The sequence below is a fragment of the Aricia agestis genome, chromosome 20, assembly GCF_905147365.1.
Source record: "Aricia agestis chromosome 20, ilAriAges1.1, whole genome shotgun sequence".
NCBI lineage: Eukaryota > Metazoa > Arthropoda > Insecta > Lepidoptera > Lycaenidae > Aricia > Aricia agestis.
This window is the reverse complement of record NC_056425.1, coordinates 13,797,851-13,820,475: the sequence shown is the minus strand read 5'-3', so window position 1 is coordinate 13,820,475 and position 22,625 is coordinate 13,797,851. Positions and strand designations below refer to the sequence as shown.

Here is a 22,625-nt window from a genome sequence, read left to right as displayed (position 1 = left end):
GGCATGGAGATACTTTGAGTCCCGGGAAAGGACATAGGTTACTTTTGATCCCGGAAAAATCCCGTGCGATAAATAAATTTTGGTGCAACGGAGTTGCGGGCACCGACTAGTATTAATTTTAATTTAGATGCATCATGCCACCAATATCAAACAAACAAACAAATCTTTATTTTCACTTAAAATTTTACGCTAATCTTACACAGTCACTGATCACACTAGGATTCCTTGTGTCGTCTCTTCCATCATGCACAATAAAATTATGACTCCAAGCGTTTACGACTTTTATTTTTATTGTATAAACTTTTACTATATTATAATGATTTACTGCAAGTGTTTATAGTATAGTAGTAATTAATTATTTATTATACCACAGTGAGCACAGCGGGAGGCTGAATACTAATACTGGCCCGAGGCGTTATGCTAATTGCTTATCGTAAATAAAAACTTATATATTAACTGTTAAAAGTAGAGCATTAATTAAAAATTGAGATTATTAACAACTTAATTATAAGTTATAAAAAAGTTTAGTATTATTCTCGAACAAAATAATATTATATCGGCCAGCCGGCCCCTTGTCTGCTTCATCTTTCATCTCGACAGAGACCAGACATACAGTATCGATATTATATCAAATGGTTCCAAATTTCAAAGCGGACAATATGGGAAAGAATGGAAAACATAATGACTATGAACAATATTAATTACATATTATAATATTAAGTACATCATTTATATTAAAATATATTATAGAGGTAAGTATTAAGTACAGAATGATATTATTCTTGTCATATTATCTGGTGAATGCATTTTCAACCCCCGAAAATTATTCTGCGCTTCTCTTTACACCCGGGACGACAAAACTGTCGTCTGTGTAAAAACTGTATAAAGCTAATAAATAATACATTTTATGGCTTACGTAAATATCAAGCAGTAAGCGAGCTGATGAGGATGAAACAAAGTCAAGAATACTCTCAATGTCTTTACGAAAAATTCCTATAATTTTTTATCCGACTTCAATAATTATAGGAAGTTAATGTAATATTTCCAGAACTGCCTAGTTTTATTGTATGTTAGTCTATATCAGCGACTGAACAAAATATGTGCCTTTCAAAAGTGTATGTACTCGTATATTATGTATGTATATTGTATGTTTTTATGTTTGTGTTCGCATATCTCCGGAACTACAAGTCCGATTTGAGTAATGCTTTTTTTGTTGTCCTAGGTATTGTTCAACTTAGAGAATACTGCAAGTTTTATCAAAATCGTTTCAGTAGTTTTTTTGAAGTCGATTTTATTTCTTTCATATACCACTTGTTCTTCATTTTCTTGCCTATCAGGCAAAAGTCATCGCAACAAGGAAGAGATGGCTTTCGATATTCTAACTATTCTATTTCCACACTATCAATATTTGCTAATTAATTATTATATCGTCTGTTTATGTTTGAGGACGACTTAAGCGAAGGCTGGGTAGCTGATTGAGTAGTTCAGGTTCAATTTCAGTTCAGTACTCAGTTATCTTCTGGTAAAAGTGTTGACAACATGACTATAGCGAAACAAATTGTGGGTACTCTCATAGGTACGTAATTTATTTGATAAGTATAAGAACTTGAACTTGAAACATAGTATTTACAAATAGATGGAAATAGCACTCATGTTTGTCGGATAATATGTATACCTATATGGTATAAGGTGGATACTGACCGTTACGAGGTGTAATGTAGGTGTAATGTTTATTACACAGCGAGCATTCGTGTAGAGTGTAGACTGTAGTCTGTACCTGCGACGTACTGACTAGACTGCACGAATGCTCGCTATGTAAAGTTACATTACACCTCGTAACTAAATAAAAAAACTTCCTTCAATTTGATATTTTAACCCCCGACAAAAAAGAGGGGTGTTATAAGTTTGACGTGTATGTCTGTCGATCTGTCTGTCTGTCTGTCTGTCTGTCTGTGACATCGTAGCATCCAAACGGGTGGATCGATTTTGATCTTGTTTTTTTTGTTTGAAAGCTGACTTAATTGAGAGTGTTCTTAGCTATAGTTCATCATCATCAACCTGCTCCGTGCTGAAAAATCGCGGCTCATCTGGTTCGTGAAGGGCCGATTAGCAATTTGCAGTGGTTTGTTGGGCTTTATTGCATTCTAGTTCATGATATTTATGAATATGTATTTACACATTAATGGAAAGTTGACCTGGTGCTGCAGCATCACCTGGTAATCAATAGGATACCCAACTCCTCACCAACTTAGAGCGATGGTTTCATGTTTGGGCTCATTTTAATTGCGACCACTAGTAAGACGTAGATAACCAATAAATTTTTGCATGCTGCTGCTGCAGCATCACCTGGATTCTATAGGAGCTGAGCTCCATATGAACCCGAAGTGGAGGTTTTATGTTTGGACTCATAATATTAACGGCCTCATCCAAAAGGACATTCCTAGATGGTATTCATTGGGATACAATAATATGATGATGTTGATAGGAATTATTCTGCACTATAACCAACACAAGTTTAAAAAGCATGAAATAAAATTAAATTAAGAAATTAAAAAAAACCCCCCCGCCAAACAACTTTAAAAAGTAATGAAATAATATATTTTACTGACTTTAAGTTTAAATAATTCCTAAGTGTAAAGTGATATTTTAGTCCATAATTGTTGTCAAGGTGTGTCGGGGAACCGCTAATGTAGATGTTTGATTTCACATAACATTATAGTTTAATGGTCAGTTTTCAGCGAACCAAATCGAAACAATCAGTGACATGGCGATACAAAATGCAAAATACACTGTTGGCGGTCCCCCGACACACCGTGACAACAATTATGGACTAAAATATCACTTTACACTTAGGAATTATTTAAACTTAAAGTCAGTAAAGTTGTTTGGCGGGGGTTTTTTTAAATTTCTTAATTTAATTTTATCACCCGTCAGCTCAGTTGCTTCAGGCAGCCGAAAAATGTGAACAAGTGTCATGAAAACTGCTTAAAATCCTAAAGAACATTATTGTTGTTACCATTGATATTCGATATAGCTCTCCAACCTATAGATCCAATGAAATAAAATAATTCTTTACCAGGCAAAGAATTCTATGTTTAAATATAAGTCTTTGTTACCAGGTGTGTGAGTTTGTTTGGCTAGTTTTAGACGGGTTAGCTGTGAACCAGAAAGTTGCTGGCTACTATGTTAACACTTTGTTTTATTTATGTTGGCCCCATACGGTCACCGGTGACCGAGACACAATAGAAATTCTCGACGAACGACGACGAAGACGGGTTAATATTCGAAATCAAAAGCGCAAGGCAATAGATACACGCCTTTCGAAATTTACAAAAGTCGCGAATAATTGATCATCTGAATTTGTATAAATTCTATCAAAATATCTCATAGCATTCGTTTCCAGCATGTCTGCTCATGATGAACATGGGTTTGATGTACGCGTGGCCGTCCTCCACCATCCAGCAGTTCGGCTCTAACTCCACCACCCTGGACAGACCCATGACCGAAATGGAACAAGCTCTCTTCGGCAGCGTCTTTACCGTCACCGCTCTGGTCAGCACTCCCCTCTCTGGGTTCCTACTGGAAATGTTCGGGAGGAAGAAGTCATGCCTAATATTCTCTCTACCTCAAGTGGTAAGTCTTGATAAATCACGTTATATTGGAACGAAGTTTTTTAATGTTTGTAAGAGTACATATTTACTACACGAAAGCTATTGCAACTTACCATACCAGGCTAACACGTAGGCTACTTTTTATCCCGGAAATATACAATACAGTTTTTCCATAGGATATTAATAACAAAAGTTTGTCAGCAGCCGTAAAAGCTGCCAGCTGATGCAATACGCGAATAGATTTCCATTTTTCCGCGGTAATAGAAAGAAAATAAGTATTTAATACAGAGTTGTTGTAAGGACGAAACAAAAAAGGATTTCCAGATTATCTAGAATCCTATTATAATATTACTAGCTGTTGCCCGCAACTTCGTCCGCGTGAATGTATGTTATTAAAATCGAGATTTAGAAAATTGAACACCGATCGATGACTATTTTATTTGGATCTATATTACACACGAAATTTTTAATTTACATCAAAGACCCAGGAAACTTGAATCTCAGATACGGTACTTATCGTTTTAAAAAATCATTTCTTTGAAGACCGCTTGGCGTGGACAGGGGATGGGGGCCACAGGACAGGGGAAAGACTTCAGAAGACGGGATTTAATGTAGGCATCAATCCCTCTTTAACCTGCCTCCGATTCTCAGATTCATAACCTACAATTAAACCAGAACAAAATAACGCTTGAAGTTGTATGGATGTGTGGATGTATGGATGTTTGTTACTCTTTCACGCAAAAACTACTGAACGGATTTTAATTAAACTTTACAATATCAATGCTTATACATCAGAATAACACATAGGCTACAATTTTAACCGACTTTCAAAATGGGGGAGGTGTTATGTTCGTTTTCTTATGTTCAACGATTACTCCGCCGTTTGTTAACCGATTTTCAAAATTTTTCTTTTGGTATATAGGGTAATATCCCAATTTGGTATTATATTCACAAAAGTGGTGATCTGATGAAGGATCCATAAGTAATCGAGGGAACTCCTCAAAATTTTATAGGGAAACATGTGGTGACTTCGGTTTCGTGAGAAGTATTCTAAGCATATGCTACCAACAAGTAAGATTTTGCACCGAGGTATACCTGGTATACCGTGGTTCGGAAGGCGCTGAAAGAACTCCTGATTATTTATAGATACAAGTTTTGGAGTTCCGGCGTTGTTTTAAGAACGGAAAGCATATGCTACTATACAAATTACATTCATCATCATCATCACTACCATATTATACCATGCATCGTCCCATGGTTATGAACTTATGACTTATGAGCCTATAATGACCCTGTTATTGGTACTTTTCATAGTCTTTAAGATCGAGGCTCGAGTAATTTGTCAAGCGATAATTTAAAAAAATCTATAAGTATCTACCTAATATTACAAACCTGAAGAGGAAGTATGTTTGCTTGAACACGTTAATCTCAGGAACTACAGGTCCGATTTAAAAACTTATTTCAGTGTTAGATAGCTCATTTATCGAGTAAGGCTATATAATATTATCACGCTAAGACTAATACGACCGAAGAAACTCAGGAAAATGTGAGAAAAACGGGGAAATATTAGAAAGTACGAACTACTGGAGCAATTTTTATGGCAATATTTGGCACAGATATAGAGTAGACCAAGTGAAGGGAGTAGGGACATAAGCTATTTTTATGGGAAAATATTTTACGGTTTCCGTAAAATTCCTAATTTACGCGGGCGAAGCCGCGCGGGACATCTAGTCATTTATATTCTGTTTTTTTTTTTTAATTAAATAAATTAAATAAGGGGGCAAACGAGCAAACGGGTCACCTGATGAAGCAACTACCGTCGCCCATGGACACTCGCAACATTAGAAGAGCTGCAGGTGCGTTGCCGGCCTTTTAAGAGGGAATACGCTCTTTTCTTGAAGGTTTGCAGGTCGTATCGGTCTGGAAATACTACTGGTGACAGTTCATTCCAGAGTTTTACAGTGCGCGGCAGAAAGTTACGCGAAAAACGCACTGTGGAAGACTGCCACTCATCAAGGTGATGAGGATGGTATGTTTTTCGCGTGGGACGATAGCGAAAAGTTGCAGGTGGTATGATTCCGAACAATTCCTCAGAGCACTCCCCGTGATACAACCGATAGAGGATGCAGAGTGAAGCTACATCTCGGCGTAATTCCAGGGGGTCCAAGCTGTTTGAAACACTTTTATGAGACTTTTATGAGAGTAATCCAACAAGACAAGATAAAAGAAACTTCCAATGTAAAACATCTCCGAATGGACTTGGGCTTACTTGTAGTATGTAAAATAATATACCGTTACACGATGACAGTTGTTGACACAGTGGAATGTGGATTAATTAACTGCTTTTCAGAAGCTATCTTAATTATAATGTATTGGTATAATTCGCGCTTTTAGTTGATTACATAATTAACATTACATAGCGACTTAATTAAAAGTTATTAGGCTTATTTTATACAAAGTCGTTTTTATGATGAAATCACTGCTTGTGGCATTATTTTTATTCGAGAATACTTAAATGTCCAGAAAATATAATATTAACATTTATAGCATGAAAGATAATTTATTTATTTCACTGTTTCTTTGTATGTAACGAATATTATACCTAACTATTACATCGTCTACAGTGGCAAAGAGGAACAAAGGTGAATATAAAATAATCTTTTGTCGCGGCTAAATACGTAGGATCTTAATTATAATATTCAATTCACAATTTTCATGAACAATGAAGGAGATCGCTTCTTCTAGCATATAAATTCATCAAGTAAAATCATTTTCAGGCGGCCTGGCTCATCATCAGCTTCAGCTCCAAAGTGGAGGTGGTGTTCGCAGCCGTCTGCATATCCGGGATGTCGACTGGCCTCTTCACCATCATCCCCATATTCATCAGCGAGATCAGCGAGGAGACGGTCCGGGGAACCCTGACTGCGGGGGCCAATATCTTCTGGAGTATGGGGGTGATGGTCTCCTACATCTTTGGATGCCTGGACTACCAGATGATGAACTACGCGAATCTACTCGCCACGACCATTGGAGCATTGTTGATGCTGTATGTGAAGGAGTCTCCAGTGTTTTTGATGGGCAAGGGAAGGAAAAAGGTAAAGATGATTTTTGATAATATTATATCTTAATTCTTAGTACCTAATCAGATATTCAGGGTGTAACAAAACTAAGTGCTTTTAAGGGTGTATTTGTCCCTTATAAAGAGCATGCTAAAGTAGCATCTCAGAAATCATCGCCGAAATCAAAATCCACACAACATCCTGACTTGAATGTTTTTGGTTTTAGGAAGCAGCTGAGTCGGTAGCCTTCTACAGAAGCATAGCAACCGATACCAAAGAAGTGCAACATCAGATGACAGTCATAAGAAGGGCGTTGAATCCTCAACTAGACGGTAACTGTCTTTGTGGTTACGTTATTATAAAACCGCCAATAATAATTACGTAAACAACCATTCAAGGGCTTAGTGCTTGTTACATCAAGAATTATCTCCTAATGTAACGAAAGTAAATAATAATATTTTAGTAACTGCAGCTGGTGAAGAAAATATAAATCGTAATCAGCGATGAGCAAATAAAGATGATGGCAGTGATAAATGGAAGTTTTTTAAAGTATTTGCAATAAGAATTATCTTGAATACCTTTGTTGACATTACGTCAAGTAGTAATTATAAATGGCTCTATTTTTAGCTAGTTAAAGGAGGTTGTAGTGCTATTTTTACGAATTGGATCCTAAAACTAATTTGAGTATTGATTAAGGTTACATAAAGCATAGATTTAGTTAATAAATCTACTTATGCTACCAAAATGTAGACACGCTTTGTTATAAACTTGAGTCCAAACATTAACTTACTTAAAATTAATAATTAATTTAAAATGATTTCAGGCATTTCGGCAGAAGAAGAAAAACTTAAAGGAGATTCTGAGACACCTCAGAAACTGTCACGGATGGAGTTTTTCAGTAAGTGCTAATCATATTTATTATACATAACAACTCTAAAGATAAGACTCAATAATGAAATAAAAGAAAAATAAAAAGATTAAAGTAGGTTTTCCTGTTGTCACAGAAAAATCAAAATCATCTCGTCTGGCGCTGCTCCTGGTCTGTGCTATGACCTTCTGTTCGGTGTTTCAAGGCGTGGTAGCGGTCCAGGTGTACGCTCAGCCCATGTTCGAGGAGGCTCTGCCGGGAGTCTCGGGGAATGTCACCGGGATACTATTTACCTTGGTCGGCACCATTGCCGGCCTGATTGCTGTGTACTTCTTGGATTTGTTCGGAAGAAGGGTGAGTGCGTGGTAATCGTAATAATTAATCATTTAAATGATCCTCAAAACGTGAAAAGATTTAGATATCCTTAACTTTTCTCCACTTAAATCAGTTAAATTGAATAAGCTTATTTAAACACTAACTGAATTGTTTGCTATTAGTTCTCACACTTTCATAAAATCATATTGACGCCTTTGCAGCCTCTCATCATCTACCCGTCAATAGTAGGGGGAGTTAGCTGCCTGCTGCTCGGCTCGCAGATCCAGTTCCAGTGGGGTCCTGGATGGATGACGGGAGTCATCATCTTCTTCTACAGTATTTCGTACACCTTCGGGGGAGGAACGGTGCCATATGTGGTGATAGCTGAGGTGTTCCTGCCAGAGGTAATTATATCAAAGATGTCACCAGAAGACTGTAGCAATAATGCTACAATTACTTTCAAGCCGGCCAACAAGACAAGTCCGTGCCTTTTTTTTATGAAATAAGGGGGCAAACGAGCAAACGGGTCACCTGATGGAAAGCAACATCCGTCGCCCACGGACACTCGCAGCATCAGTAGAGCTACAAGTGCGTTGCCGGCCTTTTAAGAGGGAATAGGGTAATAGGGGAGGGTAGGGAAGGGAATAGGGGATGGTAGGGAAGGGAATAGGGTAGGGGATTGGGCCTCCGGTAAACTCACTCACTCGGCGAAACACAGCGCAAGCGCTGTTTTACGCCGGTTTTCTGTGAGAACGTGGTATTTCTCCGGTCGAGCCAGCCCATTCGTGCCAAAGCATGGCTCTCCCACGTATAAATCCTTAATATTGAATAAACTTTCCATCCCTAGATTTTTGAACAGATTTTAATCAACAAATAACTTTGTATTAACCTAATTGTTCGCGATGTGCACGGGTGGAGGATGCTTACCACTTGCTGATGGAGTGTGACCGTAACGCAGCTGAGCGGGAATCTTTCTTTTCTGATTATAATTTTAATTATTTTGATGTAGGTTTATGTAATTCTGTTTTGTCCTGTCCTAATTCGGAATCTGCCAAACATTGGTATAAAATTGTTAACTTAGGTATAAGTCGCAGAATCACAGATAGTATATAAGTTCATCTAACTGTTACACTATAAGGGTGTCATTTTCTTTTAGAAAAAACCCTTTAAAAATAAAGAGTAAAAAAAAAAACTTTGTATTAACAAGAATCTTCAATAATTTACCGTTCCCTCACAGCCATTACTTTAATCCTTCCAGATCAGGAGTATCCTTACAATGGTGACGCTGGAATGGGCATGGGTTTGCAATTTCCTAATCCTGTTTGTATACCCTCCGTTGGTGGCAGCATTGGGACTCGGTGGCATCTTCTACGTGTTCGCTGCATCTTGCTTCCTGACGGCCATCTTGTGCTTCTTCAATTTACCAGAGACCAACGCACAGACTGTCGACGTCATCCAGACATTGTTTTTGCAAAAGAAATACTAATTCTTATGAAAAATACCATCATGTTACTCGTAATGTTTTATCTTATTTATAAAAAAAATGATGTAAGTATTTAAGATAATATTATATTTTTTTCACATTATTTACACTCAAATAAATCTTTGTATTTATACAATCAAATACTAATGTATTTGTTTCGAGACACGATGATAATAAGAATGAAATTTTCAACCATCGCATAAATTTTTATTTTGTGTCTATTTTGAAAAAATATTTACGCTCGTTTGGCTTCACTCTTTATGTTAATTCCGTTGATAATTTTATACGGGGCTGTTGGGGCACGTTGATAAGTCACAACTCACAAGAGAGACAACATTATGATGCAATATCACACAATGATTGTTATATCAAAAAGTTGTTATTCTAATAGTAAAATCAGTGTTATTTATAGAAACTGTGAACGTTTATAGTAGTGAAGTGTCATGTTAACGAAATTTTCAATACATAAAAGTTTAGTAATTGTATTTAATAGCACCCTGTATTTGATGAATTTATCATTTATCAGGAAGAAACACCTCATTTTCAAACTGAATGTTGAGGGTGTGACGAAAAACTGACGAAGAATAAAAAAAAAGTAACATTTTCCTTAATTGACTCGTCATTTTTATTCAGATGACTTGTTACAAAAACCAGAGGTGACATACAAAATGCTTAGCAATAATTAACAGATATATTAAAATTTTGCTATGGTGTATCAATAATAAGGTTAAAGTCATAGCATATCAGTGCAGCAACCCGCTGCTAATGCTGAGCTGTCGGCCATTTTGGCATCACACAATATAATGTTAAATTAATTGTTTGTGTCCTTCTTTCGTCCTTTGTAAATATTGTGTTGTGTGATGTGCAAAATAAACTTTTCTTATTCTTATATTAAAATTAGATACATCAGAAGCTGTTGAAGTTATCGAATAAACACGAGATTCTGATTTTACCTAAATTAGGATGTTGTAAATAAAACCTAATCTAATTGTGGTTTGAAGTTACATTTTAACCCATAAGGGCCATCACAATTCGCTGTTTACCTCCAAAACCTACAAATATTATGTAACATCACTAACCTCATATCCAATATATTGAATATTCTTTTTACTCTTGTGTTTTGACTCCAGCTTATAGTTAGATCACTATAGTATAATATAGTTGGAAAGGCAATAGCGTGTAAATAGCTAAATTGCCTGCGGGATAATACAAAGTTCTCAAAAAAAAAACACTCCGGAATCCGTATCATGCCCGACTAACCTGTTCCATAGTCAGCAGGGGTGCTCCTCAGGCAATTGCAGTAGCAGCAAGCCCGTTGGATCTTGTAGGAGCAAGATGATTGTCTTCTGTAGCGCGTGGTCCGCTCCGGAGCGTAGCTACGCTACTGCATCAAAATTCAAGAGTACTTCAGCTGAAGTACTCTTGAATTTTGATGCACTTTGGTCGGCCGACCACACAAAAAGTTCACAGCGATTATATTGAAAAACCAAAAGAGAAAGACACTTGAAATTTCAGCTGGATTAAGCCTTTTCAAGGAAAAATTATCAGAACAAAATTTTCTCGAATGCCATCAAGCCCGATTCGCGGCAAAAAGCGGCCAGCAAACACTTGTCATCTGTCAAGTGTCAAAGATATGTATTCTTCGTCTTCTTCCGACAGTGGTGAATTGCCATATTATGTTAAAGGTTCATCCAACAGTTGATGAACAGAAACTCCCAAACTGAGCTACATCCAACAGTGGAAAACAAACACAACACAAATCCAGAGTGTAATTTGAGAACTTATTATTTAATTATTAAGGAAATTAAGGAAATATAATATATTAAATTATAACAAAATTAAGTGCACAACCAATAGTAATTATTCTAAGGCAAAAATCCTCCACTGTAACACTGTTATATCACAAGCCACTCAATTCGACCCTACTGTTATTATATTTATTCAGGATTATATTTTTTTCAAAACTAACCTAAGGTTAAAAAAAACTCATTAGTCTACGCTCCAAACTTTTTACCAGACTATTAACATTATTCGACACATCGCTTATCGGGTTGAGTTTATGACTCGTCTTAACTCTACAGACAAGTATTTGCACAGTTTTCAGAGAGATTTATATACTTTATCGTAATAATATTAAGTAATACACGCAATTATAGTAAGCAGAAACCCATCAGCTGAGCTGGAAATAGGTGACAAAATGGCGATAGTACAGCAGACAATATGTACATTCATAGGTAAGGGTCTAATTTTTTATTAAATCTATGTATTTCGGCAAACGTTGTTTAATCGTAGATTAATAAAGTTTCCAAGATTTTGACCGCCCAAACACTCTATATGCTTCTTGTATTAATTTTTCAGTCTGTCTACTCTGCACGAGTGCCGGCTTCAACTTCGCTTGGCCGTCTTCCACCGTCACCATGTTTATGTCCACCAACACCACTCTCGATCGACCCATGACGCTCACCGAGCAGACCATGTTCGGCAGCATCTTTTCTATCGTCGCTCTCATCAGCACCCCTCTTACTGGATATATGCTTGACAACCTTGGGAGGAAGAACACGTGCATCATATTCGGTTTACCTCAAGTGGTGAGTAGAAACGAATTCTGATTTTAAGAACATCATTTAGTGGAAAAATCGAATTAAATTTTAGAGTCAAATCTAATTGGAAACTTTTCTCAACAATATTCGATCTTTTCCTGTCCAGTACCAGTGATGTTATGTATGTTCCTTGCAGATATCCTGGGTTTTAATATCATCAACAAGCTCAGTAGAATTAGTGCTGGCATCTATGGGTATAGCCGGCATAGCTGGATGCATCTTCACCTGTGCGCCGATGTACATTAGTGAAATCTGTCAGGAAAACATTAGAGGCACCATGGTTGCTTGCGTCAACATCTTCTACGGCATCGGAATCACCTTGTCCTACGTCTTCGGAGGCTCTATGGGCTATCAGACTATGAACTACACCTGTTTGACCATAGCCGCAGCATCAGTCCTTCTTATGGCGTACATAAAAGAAAGTCCTCTGTATTTGTTGAAAAAAGGGTTGGATGAGGTAAGAATTTTAGTCTCAGCAAATATAATATGCCCCAGTTTGTCTAATGTTAATATTATGTAAGAGATCTAGGTTGCAATAAGTGTTTTTTAATTTTTTAGGAAGCAGCAAAATCAATCGCTTTCTATAGAAGTGTTAGGATAGACTCAAAGGTAGTTATAGAAGAAATTGAAGCAATTAGACGCACAATGGACCTTGAAAATGGTAAGAAATTTTGATGTTATTTATTGAGGAGTAGCTTCAGCGCACAATATTTACTCTAAATTAGCAAACAATTCTATTGCAGTATTTGCTACTATGTCAGCTGTTTTACTATCACTACAATCACTTATCAGCTATCTGCTGTTTTTGTTAAATAACACGCCTTCTGAAGTTTCCAGTGTTATCAAAGTATCACGCATAATTATAAGTTCTTATCAATATAACTAAAGTTAGTTTAGCTTTACAAAATTTTCATAGTATGCCTGGATTTTTTTTTATCTTAAAATATTGTTGGCTTATTATATCTTGAGATAGGTTGTGGAAGACGACTTTTGGCGGTATATAATGCTGAAACTTTTTTTATAGGTGGTGAAAAACTTCCTGAAGAAGAGAATCTGAAGCCTCCTGAAAATCCAGAGAAACCGTCGATTATGCAATTCATTCGTTAGTGCAATATTAAAACAATCTCCAAGTCCATATTTTTACAATCAAAATAACCAAAAATGAGGAAAAACCAATATCATTACAAAAAAGGGAAATTACTTGCATATACATATATGACACATGTATAACATCAAATCTGTATATATGACATGCTCTACGTTTATTATTATTGTAGGCACAACATGCCTGCCAAATCCCCCATGTGCAAGTAAGCTGACCAGAATTGGTAAATGGTCGGTAATTCTTGCTGTTTTCTAAAACCTATGACACACATTGTGGGGTCTGTACTTAAGTACAGAGAAGTACTTCATTAATATCCTGTTTTTACAACGGTCTAATACTTATTATGTAGTTAACTACATAATAAGTATTAGACCGTTGTAAAAACAGGATATTAATGAAGAATTCAATACATTTTCAGGTAAATCCAAGTCGACTCGTCAAGGGATCTTTATCGTATTGATGGTGACGTTATTTTCACTATTCCAAGGACTCGTAGCAGTGCAGGTCTACGCTGAACCGATGTTTGAGAAGGCGATGCCAAGTGTTTCCGGAAATTTGATGAGCATACTCTTCGGACTACTAAATACTGTTGTTGGTTTCATCGCTGCTTATCTAGTAGATGTTTGTGGAAGGCGGGTAAGTAAATCAACTTAGTAAACATAATATTATTATGTTTACTAAGTTTACTAAGTAGCTACTAGAATTGAATCGACTTGCTACTTAAAATAAAAAGATCGGAATATTTTCTCTCATCAATGATAGAAAGTTAGACATTATTATTTATTCACTTTATGTTTCCTCAGTAATAAACAATGTCACAAATCTTAAGTATATTTAAGTCAACCACATATTCTATCTTAATGTTAAATATGTTATCGTTTCTTCTTCCACCAGATTCTCATTATCTGCTCCTCTGCTGCATCGGGCATCAGCTGCCTCGCCGTGGCCTCTCAGGTCCACTTCCAGTGGGGCCCCGACTGGCTCAATATCGTCTTCATTTTCGTATACTGCATCTTTTACACATTTGGCGCTGGGACTGTGCCCTATGTCATCATGGCTGAATTCTTTTTACCTGAGGTGAGGACATCTTGTTTCGTTTTATATTTTCCCTCATTACTTTAAGGTCTTAATTTATCTTTAGTAAATACATAAATAGCTGTTAATTTTATTTTATTATACCATTTTACGTTTTAACTTTGTTATTTCATATTACGTCCAAGAATCAACAACCTATACAAATATATTTACTTTAGTAAAAATCTCTTTTCTATATTCAATTCCAGGTGAAGAGCTACATGCTGATGCTAGCCCAGCTATGGGCATGGGTCTGCAGCTTCTTCGTAGTCTTCATTCTCAGTGTAATCGTCACGAACTTCGGTATCGCCACCGCCTTCTACCTATTCGCAGTCTCGTGTGCGCTCAGCGCTATCTTCTGCTTCTATTATCTACCTGAGACGAAGGCGTTGCCTCTTGACGTCATCCAGAAATTACTCGTGAAGAAGCGATAGTATTTAGATTGTGATTGTCTAGTTTAGCTTATTTTTATTAAGATGAAAAATAAATGAGATAGTGGTAGTCTTGTACAGCTTATTTTAATGATGAAAGATGAGATGAAAGATAAGTTAGGCTTGTAAGTAGTTTGATAAGTTTTGCAGGAATTAAATTTAAGTCTTTAGTATGTAAGTATGTGATGTATTTTTAATGTGTATGATAGAATAATTTATCAATGCCATGCCAAGATGCCAAAATAAAAGTATTTAATATTTAGTCAAATCTATCATTTCTTTACCTTTTATGCATTTATCTTCAATGTTGTTAATTATATTATAGAATCACGGGCGGACAGAGTGAAAGCAAAAATAGTAGGTAAGTTAAGCACATTAGCTTGTTGATAAAAAATGTCACATAAAAGACAACGAATATTTTTGTTGCAATAAAATATTATATCAGCTGTATAAGTGTATAATGTATATAGTATGATGAAATACCACAGCTGAATGTAATATTATTTTATAGCATTTATCTGATTAAATATTATTTAACAAATACACCGCCTTAAACCTTACTACATTTCTGGGGCGTGACGGAAAACTGATTTCAGAACTAAACAGTAAACACATAATATAGTACTTTTCTTTGATTACAAATGATTTCTCATTGTACTACAAGGGTCTGCTAGCAGCCAAGGATGACTTAAAGATTCTTGTACTATTGGCTAATGTGACATCCCTCTTATTCATCTTATCATATAAAAAAATCCAAGTTTTTTATTTGAAAGTTTAACTTATTATTTAAAGTTAATTTAAAATGCATAATTATGCCAAACATAGCATTCGCTTTCTTTTTTTATCTTTATTTAGGGAGCTTAGTCAACAAGACTATGTCGCTCCATTAGACCATCGATTATACATTATTTTTATCTTAAAACTAATATTAATCTGCTGGACGTCTATAATTATCTTAACCACTCTCACTTATATATTTCTTTGGGTTTTTCTAACAGGATACGCCAAAATGCAGTTGCAAGTTCCAATAAACATAAAATCATCAATTTTTAGGGTTCCGTAGCCAACAACCCTTATAGTTTTAGTTAATAAGGAACCCTTATAGTTTCGGTCTGTCCGTCCGTCTGACTGTCCGCGGTTTTTCTCAGAGACTATATTATTAAGGCCTACAAAGCTGTGTACATCTAAATGACGCCGACGAAATGGTATATAAAATGATATCTTTAATTTTTTTTTGTGGCACCTCCTAATATGGGAGGTAGTATCATTAACTATACAAAAATTATCAAAAACTAGCGGTACTACGGAATCCTATAAGGCCGACACGCACTTGGCCGGTTTATTCTCACAATCTGATATGCAATGTCTTCATTTCGGGCACATTTCAATAATACTCGTAAATAATGATAAACGTATTCCATGATTCCACATTCTGAGCAAAGTTAGGATGGTACTTTTTTCATCAAATGTCCAAATTTATTCAGAGGAATATTATGTCCAGAACTAATTCTAAGCGCTTTAACCCATCAAACTCCAAGCGGCACCCGGGTGCCGCATAACAAATGAAAATCTATTGTGCCTGTAATTCCCACGATCAAGATAATAATAAACAAATTTCTATTTATAGTTTAAAACCACGGTGATTTACTAGGTTAATTTTGTAGTGTTCGGCACCATATTCCATAATATGCCTTTTTCCACTGATCTCTCACCAAAATAAAGGTTTATTCAGACAACATTGCTGTTTACCATGTTTAATGTAGTCAATGAAGAATGACATTACGTCCCTATCTCCATCATCGCAAGCTTTTCTTCGACCTTCTTCATCACGCACTCCGTCATCTTCCTATCGTGAAAAGTTTATGGCCAGTCTTAACTATACAATTTAATATTTGCACAGTTAACCGAAAGATTTGTTTGACACTTTATCTCTTATTATTTAATAGTACATTAAATAATACACGCAATAATCATAGTAGTTAGTTAGATGTCAGCTGAGCTGGGACTAGGATCCTCGAGCCAAAGATGGCGATTGTACAGCAGGCAATATGCACATTCATAGGTAAGGGGATTTTCCCGTCTTAAAAATAATAACATAAAGAATTGCTATTTTCTTCAAAGGTCCTTAAAAACTTCAATTGCTTTTTCCATTCCAGTTTGTCTGCTCAGCACGAGCGCAGGATTTATATACTCCTGGCCGTCTTCCACCATCACCATGTTTTCGTCCACCAACACCACTCTCAACCGGCCCATGACGGTCACTGAGCAGACTATGTTCGCGAGCGTCTTCGCTATCGTCGCCCTCATCATGACCCCTGCAACTGGGTACCTGCTGGATAAAATCGGGAGGAAGAATACGTGCATTCTTTTCGCTTTGCCTCAAATTGTAAGTAACAAGATTCTGAACTTCTTTTTGTGCCAAATTAATCAGTATTTATTTTTTCCTTATTTTAGGGAATTATTGACCCGAATTTTTTTATAATTTTCTAACGTTTTCAATCCTAAATGACTGTTGTTTTTGCAGATATCTTGGGTAATTATTTCGTCTTCGAGATCTGTGGAGCTGGTTCTAACGGCTATGTGTATATCCGGCGTAGGCGGATGCATTCTCACCTGTGTACCTATGTACATCAGCGAGATCTGCCAAGAGACCATCAGAGGCACGATGTTAGCCGGTGTCAACCTTTTCTATGGAATAGGAATCACCTTGTCCTACGTCTTCGGAGGCTGTTTGAGCTACCAGACCATGAACTACACTTGTTTATCCATCTCCGCTGCTTCCATCATTTTAATGACGTATATGAGGGAGAGCCCACTATATCTATTGAAGAAAGGCTTGGATGAGGTAAGTGTAAAAAGACTTACAACATCGCTTTTAGACGCTAGATTATCGTGATAATAATAATTATAACGTTTATATTTCAGGAAGCTGCAAAATCTGTGGCTTTTTATAGAAGTGTAAAGGTGGACTCAAAAGTAGTTGTCGAAGAAATAGAAACGATCCGACGCACACTTAACTCTTTAACTGGTAAGATCTACACTTGAACTTAATTAGGTTTATTGTTTTGTAATAGTTGAAATATATTTACATATATTATATTACTGAAAATTGTCAAAAACATCAATTGTTTTCCTACACACATAACTGTGTCAGTAGTCTTATTATCTCTGCTATCGCAATTATCTGCTACTTGTCTTAAGTAAACGCCAACTGAAATTTCCACTGTGACGATAGTAATGGGAATTCTAATAATTCAAGTCTTATCAATATTTGTCACATAGTTTGTTTAGGTTTAAGAGCGTTTACACCTTTCACGCTCAATTTGGCTTAAAACTGTACTTTTCAAACTTGAAAAAATCATCAACCACCTATCTTTTTAAAAATGTTGATAACTTATCTTTATAGCAAATTTCACCGTCTAAAAAGTTAGCAGAGGAAAAAATACGATTTATAGAGTATTTGTACATTAAATCTCGATATCTTAACAGAGGTTTTCTTAAATTCCGTTTTAGTATCGGTTTCGAAGCTTTTAATTTACGAAACCAGCGACAGATCTAATTAAAAAATAATAATTACCTGTTGACAAGATCCTTAAGCAAATAGTTAGCAGAAAAAAATATTTCGTTTAGCTATATAACTTTATGTAATTTGAATTCAAAGAATGGGAAATATCAAGGAATTAAAACTATTTTTTTACATATTTATTTAACTTAATTTAATATAATAATAGCTTCATATCATAGAAGAACACTTTAATTTAAAAAAATGTTTTTAAATATCAACAAATCTTTTGTTGTTTTTTTTTCTACAAATATTTTAAAACTACTATAAATCGCTGCGCGCACAGCAATTCAAATAGTCCGCCGCAGGTTTGTATGGAAACTTGAAATTAGGTGTAAACGCTCTTAAGCTCATTTTGTGCGAGGGAAATTATGTTGATTTAAGATTCAGTCAGACAGATTAAGATATTATATATTGCCCTTTTTATTGTCATATATATTATAATCATGATTTCACGTTTTTACAGCTGGTGAACAACTTCCCGAAGAAGAAAGTCTGAAACCACCTAAAACTCCAGAGAAGCGATCCATTTTACAAATTATACGTATGTATTAACATTCAACTTTTAAAAGCCATTGCAGGTTTATTGATTTCTTTAGCATGATGAATAATAGTTAAGATGAATCAATTAACAAAAAACAACTGTTTTAGGTAAATCGAAGTCTTCCAGACAAGGAATTATCGTTGTGTTGGCTGTCACATTACTGTCGATGTTCCAAGGAGTAGCAGGGGTCCAGGTGTATGCTCAGCCACTGTTCGAGAAGGCGATGCCAAGTGTTTCTGGAAACCTGATGAGCGTAGTGTTTGGACTTCTTAATATAACTTCTGGTTTTATTGCTGCTTTCTTGGTGGATATCTATGGAAGACGAGTAAGTTTTCTGTCTTATTTTAAACTTCTTAGGACTCTTTTTCAATTTCATACATCATTTTCAAACATTTTTTGTTTATATTTTTTTATATTATTATAATTATTATTATAATTGATTCCTATATCTTAATTTATGTATTTGGTAAAGATTATTATTTTTACACCAGCGGTTAATGATCTGCTCCTCCGCTTTGTCGGGCATCACCTGTCTCGCCGTGGCCACGCAAGTCCACATGCAGTGGGGTCCGGACTGGCTCACTGTGGTCTTCATCTACATCTACTGCATTGTCTACACGTTTGGCGGTGGCACCGTCCCTTACATCATTATGGCCGAGTTCTTCTTACCTGAGGTAAATGTCTTGTTTCATATATTTTTTGTGTTTCTAGAGTTTGTCTGTAAAGGAATTTGTTAATTTAAGTTAATTATAATCGTTGTTGTTTTAAAAACGAATAAGAAAAGAGACATTGTGACAGAAATCCTTGAATATTTCCTTTATTCCAATTGTGGATTTATCCTAAATTGACCTAGGGAGGTCTTAGCGATTACAGTCCATGAGCTCAAAATTCCTTCATTCCAGGTGAAAAGCTTCATGGTGATGGTGTGCACGGAGTGGGCATGGATCTGCAATTTTCTCGTCGTCTTCACCCTCAGCATCTTCGTCACCAACTTCGGCATCGCCTCCGCCTTCTATCTCTTCTCAGTCTTTTGCATTCTCAGTGTGGTCTACTGTTACTACTACCTGCCTGAGACCAAGGCTTTGACCGTTGACGTCATCCAAACGCTTCTCATCAAGAAGCGACAGAACATATAGATTAATGTAAGTTAGATTTCCAACTGTCCGGACTTTGTTACGGCAAAGTTCTGTTATCTTATAAAGATTGAGACATTAGATAATTATTAGTTTTTAAGCACGAATTATTATTGACAAGACAAGATTCACTATACAAGCCATATTTTAGATTAAGACATATTTAGGAGATGCATCTAATACGTATCTAGATGTAATAATTTTAAAGCCCTCTGACTATGACTGTGTTACTTCATTTTAAGTTTAGGCGTAAGATTTTACTGATTTACTGATCAAATATAATTTTTGAATTGTTGTTTTGACAAAATTTTGTATTAAATATTGAAATTAATATACTTTTTTGGTTTTCATCTGGAGTTTTTTTTGTAACCGCCTATACCCTTATTAGGTACTCTTTTGTTACTGGCGTTTTTAAATAGAATCGTTCCTACAAACTTTGTAAAAAATACACCTCTACACTACGTTGAATATAATGATTCTTTCTTGTTAATCTTTCCTCTTTGGGATGAAATGCCGACCGAAAGTATGTGAACATCGCGACGTACGTATCACGGGGGCGATCTGCCTCCTAAATAAAGGTGTTAAGTGCAAAAGGCGTGAGCGTGCTCGAGCCCTGATTGTATCTGCCTGCGCTTGCGTGCCCCGGCCCCCGGCCCTACACGATATTTTGTCATCGTAACTTCTAATGTGGATGTTCCTATACTTACTTTGTAACTTGTAAGCGTATATTGATGACACAATGCAATGTTTTCAAAACTAAAGATGGGCTCGTTAATGCATTGGAAAAGAAATCGTACAGGATGAAGATACAGGATATGTAATTTCTTTAAGACCCATATTGTGTAAATTTTATTATAGCTTGAGAACTCTAAAAATTGGAACAGTTTTATGACGCTTTTTCTTTTGATTCACTGTGATCAGTAAACTAATTTTAAAACCATTATTGAACACAACATATAAAAGCGACGTCCGATTATAATATGGGCTGGCAACAGAACATAATGGTGCGGATGAGATTATGAAAATCAATCTTCAAATCCATTACAATTTACAATAGAATTAGTCCCGCAACCAAATTGTATTATAATTGTGGCATAATGACGGTCTGATGACAGCGGCGTGACATACTGATGATAGAACAAAGTGTACAGTAAAGCAACGGGCCCGACTCCATGTTTGGTTCCCATCAGTAGCTGTTGGTATAATTAATTTTAATAATATTATTTACGATTTGATTACTTAAGTCCATGATTCTTTGCTAGTAAACATAAAAGTATGTCTTATAAACTTTAAACACTTAAGAGGATACACCAAGGGCGAGAGAAATTGAAATAGGTATTTGAAAATGTATTGCTGTCTCACCAATCTCAAGTCTCCCACCGCAGAGCGCGATAGAGACAACACGACAAAAGTTCTAATAAATAAAAGAACAGAAAATCTTTGATTCGTTGTCCGCTGATTCCTTCTCCAAAACTTAACCGATTTAAGTATTTTTTTCATTAAGAATCAAAGCAAGACTGTATATTCTAGCCAGTTTTGTTTTCACAGAGGAAAATCTGGCCATTTTTTTTTGGTTTTTTGGAGTTACGTACGTTCTTATGTTATTTAATAATAAAATTATGAAAAAAAAGAAAACATAGGGACATGCTAATAGTGGCCATAGATATGCAGGAAAAAAATCATAACTCTACAGGGAGGAAACAGGGGACAGCGTTTGTATGTAAAAACGGCGGTGTGGACTCCTCTTAAGTATCTGTACTTAAATTGGATAATAGATACTCTAAGTCCCGGGAAAGGATAAACCTAAGATAGTTTTTGTGGGCGCAAAATGTAGGAATACCGATAAAGGAATTTATGTGCAAGCGAATTGCAGGCAATATCTAGCAGGTCTTTTATATTTTTGCATGGCTGGAAACTGTCGGTTTTTAAATATAATAATAACTCCCGCACCGGTTTCTTTGACAGTGGCCAGTTTTATTGAAAACAGGCCCGTTACGCAGGAGTATTTTTATAGTGCCCAAGGGTTTGCGCAGTACACAAGAGTACTCTCTATTCCTTTACTCTCATAAGTAAGACGGAAGACCGACACGACTGGCGAGAGAGCAGGCGCAGGACCGACTTTTAACATGCCCATCCGACGCATGGATCATCTTACTTACCAGACAATCAGGTGATCAGCCTGCATTGTTCTAAACAATCTTGGAAATAACAGGTTTCCAACGCGGGAATCGAACTCACGAGTCCCACGACCTCCGAGTCAAGAGCCACGTTTTAAACCACTGGACCACGGAGGCGTTTTCGAGTTTAATGCTTATTACGAAACGTATACTATGGGCTCTACGTAGCTGTACATGTAAGTACAATGTAGAGTACGTGGCAAACAGCCAAAAAGGTTTGATGGATTATAGCCAAGACAGAACTTATGCTTACACCAACCATACCGTAACCTAGGAAAACTTCTTCTTTTTCAATTGAACATAAGTATTTAGTTACATTAATACTAATATTATAAATGCAAAAGTGTGTCTGTCTGTTACCTCTTCATGCCTAAACCACTAAACCGATTTTGGTAAAATGTGGTATGGAGCACCTTGAACCCTGGTAAATGGCATAGGATACTTTATATCCCGAATATTGTATGGTTTCCGTGCGCTCAACGAATTTTGGCGAAACGAAGTTGCGGGCGCGGCGTCATCTAGTCCAGGATACTTAATATTATAAATGTGACAGTGTGTCTGTCTGTCGTCTGTCTGTGTGTTACCCTCTTCACCACTGAATCATCATCGCGAAGGACATAATATAGATACTTTATATTATGCAAAAATGTACAGTTCCCGCGC

The 22,625-nt window shown here is 36.2% G+C and overlaps 3 protein-coding genes across 3 annotated transcripts; all 3 read left to right on the top strand.

Annotated features, from left to right (window-relative positions):
- Positions 1-1,501: 1,501 nt before the first annotated feature.
- LOC121737087 (facilitated trehalose transporter Tret1-like) lies at positions 1,502-9,406 on the top strand. The gene is made up of 8 exons (XM_042128632.1): positions 1,502-1,576; positions 3,404-3,633; positions 6,389-6,706; positions 6,897-7,002; positions 7,494-7,568; positions 7,675-7,892; positions 8,075-8,257; positions 9,112-9,406. The coding sequence occupies exons 1-8, from the start codon at positions 1,540-1,542 to the stop codon at positions 9,337-9,339; spliced, it is 1,395 nt and encodes a 464-aa protein (XP_041984566.1). The 5' UTR covers positions 1,502-1,539; the 3' UTR covers positions 9,340-9,406.
- A 2,103-nt stretch (positions 9,407-11,509) lies between these two features.
- On the top strand, positions 11,510-14,632 carry LOC121737366 (facilitated trehalose transporter Tret1-like). Its single transcript, XM_042129033.1, has 8 exons — positions 11,510-11,570; positions 11,695-11,924; positions 12,073-12,393; positions 12,495-12,597; positions 12,961-13,038; positions 13,460-13,677; positions 13,936-14,118; positions 14,325-14,632. The coding sequence occupies exons 1-8, from the start codon at positions 11,534-11,536 to the stop codon at positions 14,547-14,549; spliced, it is 1,395 nt and encodes a 464-aa protein (XP_041984967.1). The 5' UTR covers positions 11,510-11,533; the 3' UTR covers positions 14,550-14,632.
- A 1,905-nt stretch (positions 14,633-16,537) lies between these two features.
- Positions 16,538-20,027, top strand: LOC121737365 (facilitated trehalose transporter Tret1-like). Its single transcript, XM_042129031.1, has 8 exons — positions 16,538-16,608; positions 16,703-16,932; positions 17,071-17,391; positions 17,472-17,574; positions 18,575-18,652; positions 18,760-18,977; positions 19,144-19,326; positions 19,555-20,027. Exons 1-8 carry the CDS (start codon positions 16,572-16,574, stop codon positions 19,786-19,788), a joined length of 1,404 nt encoding a protein of 467 aa, XP_041984965.1. The 5' UTR covers positions 16,538-16,571; the 3' UTR covers positions 19,789-20,027.
- Positions 20,028-22,625: the final 2,598 nt, after the last annotated feature.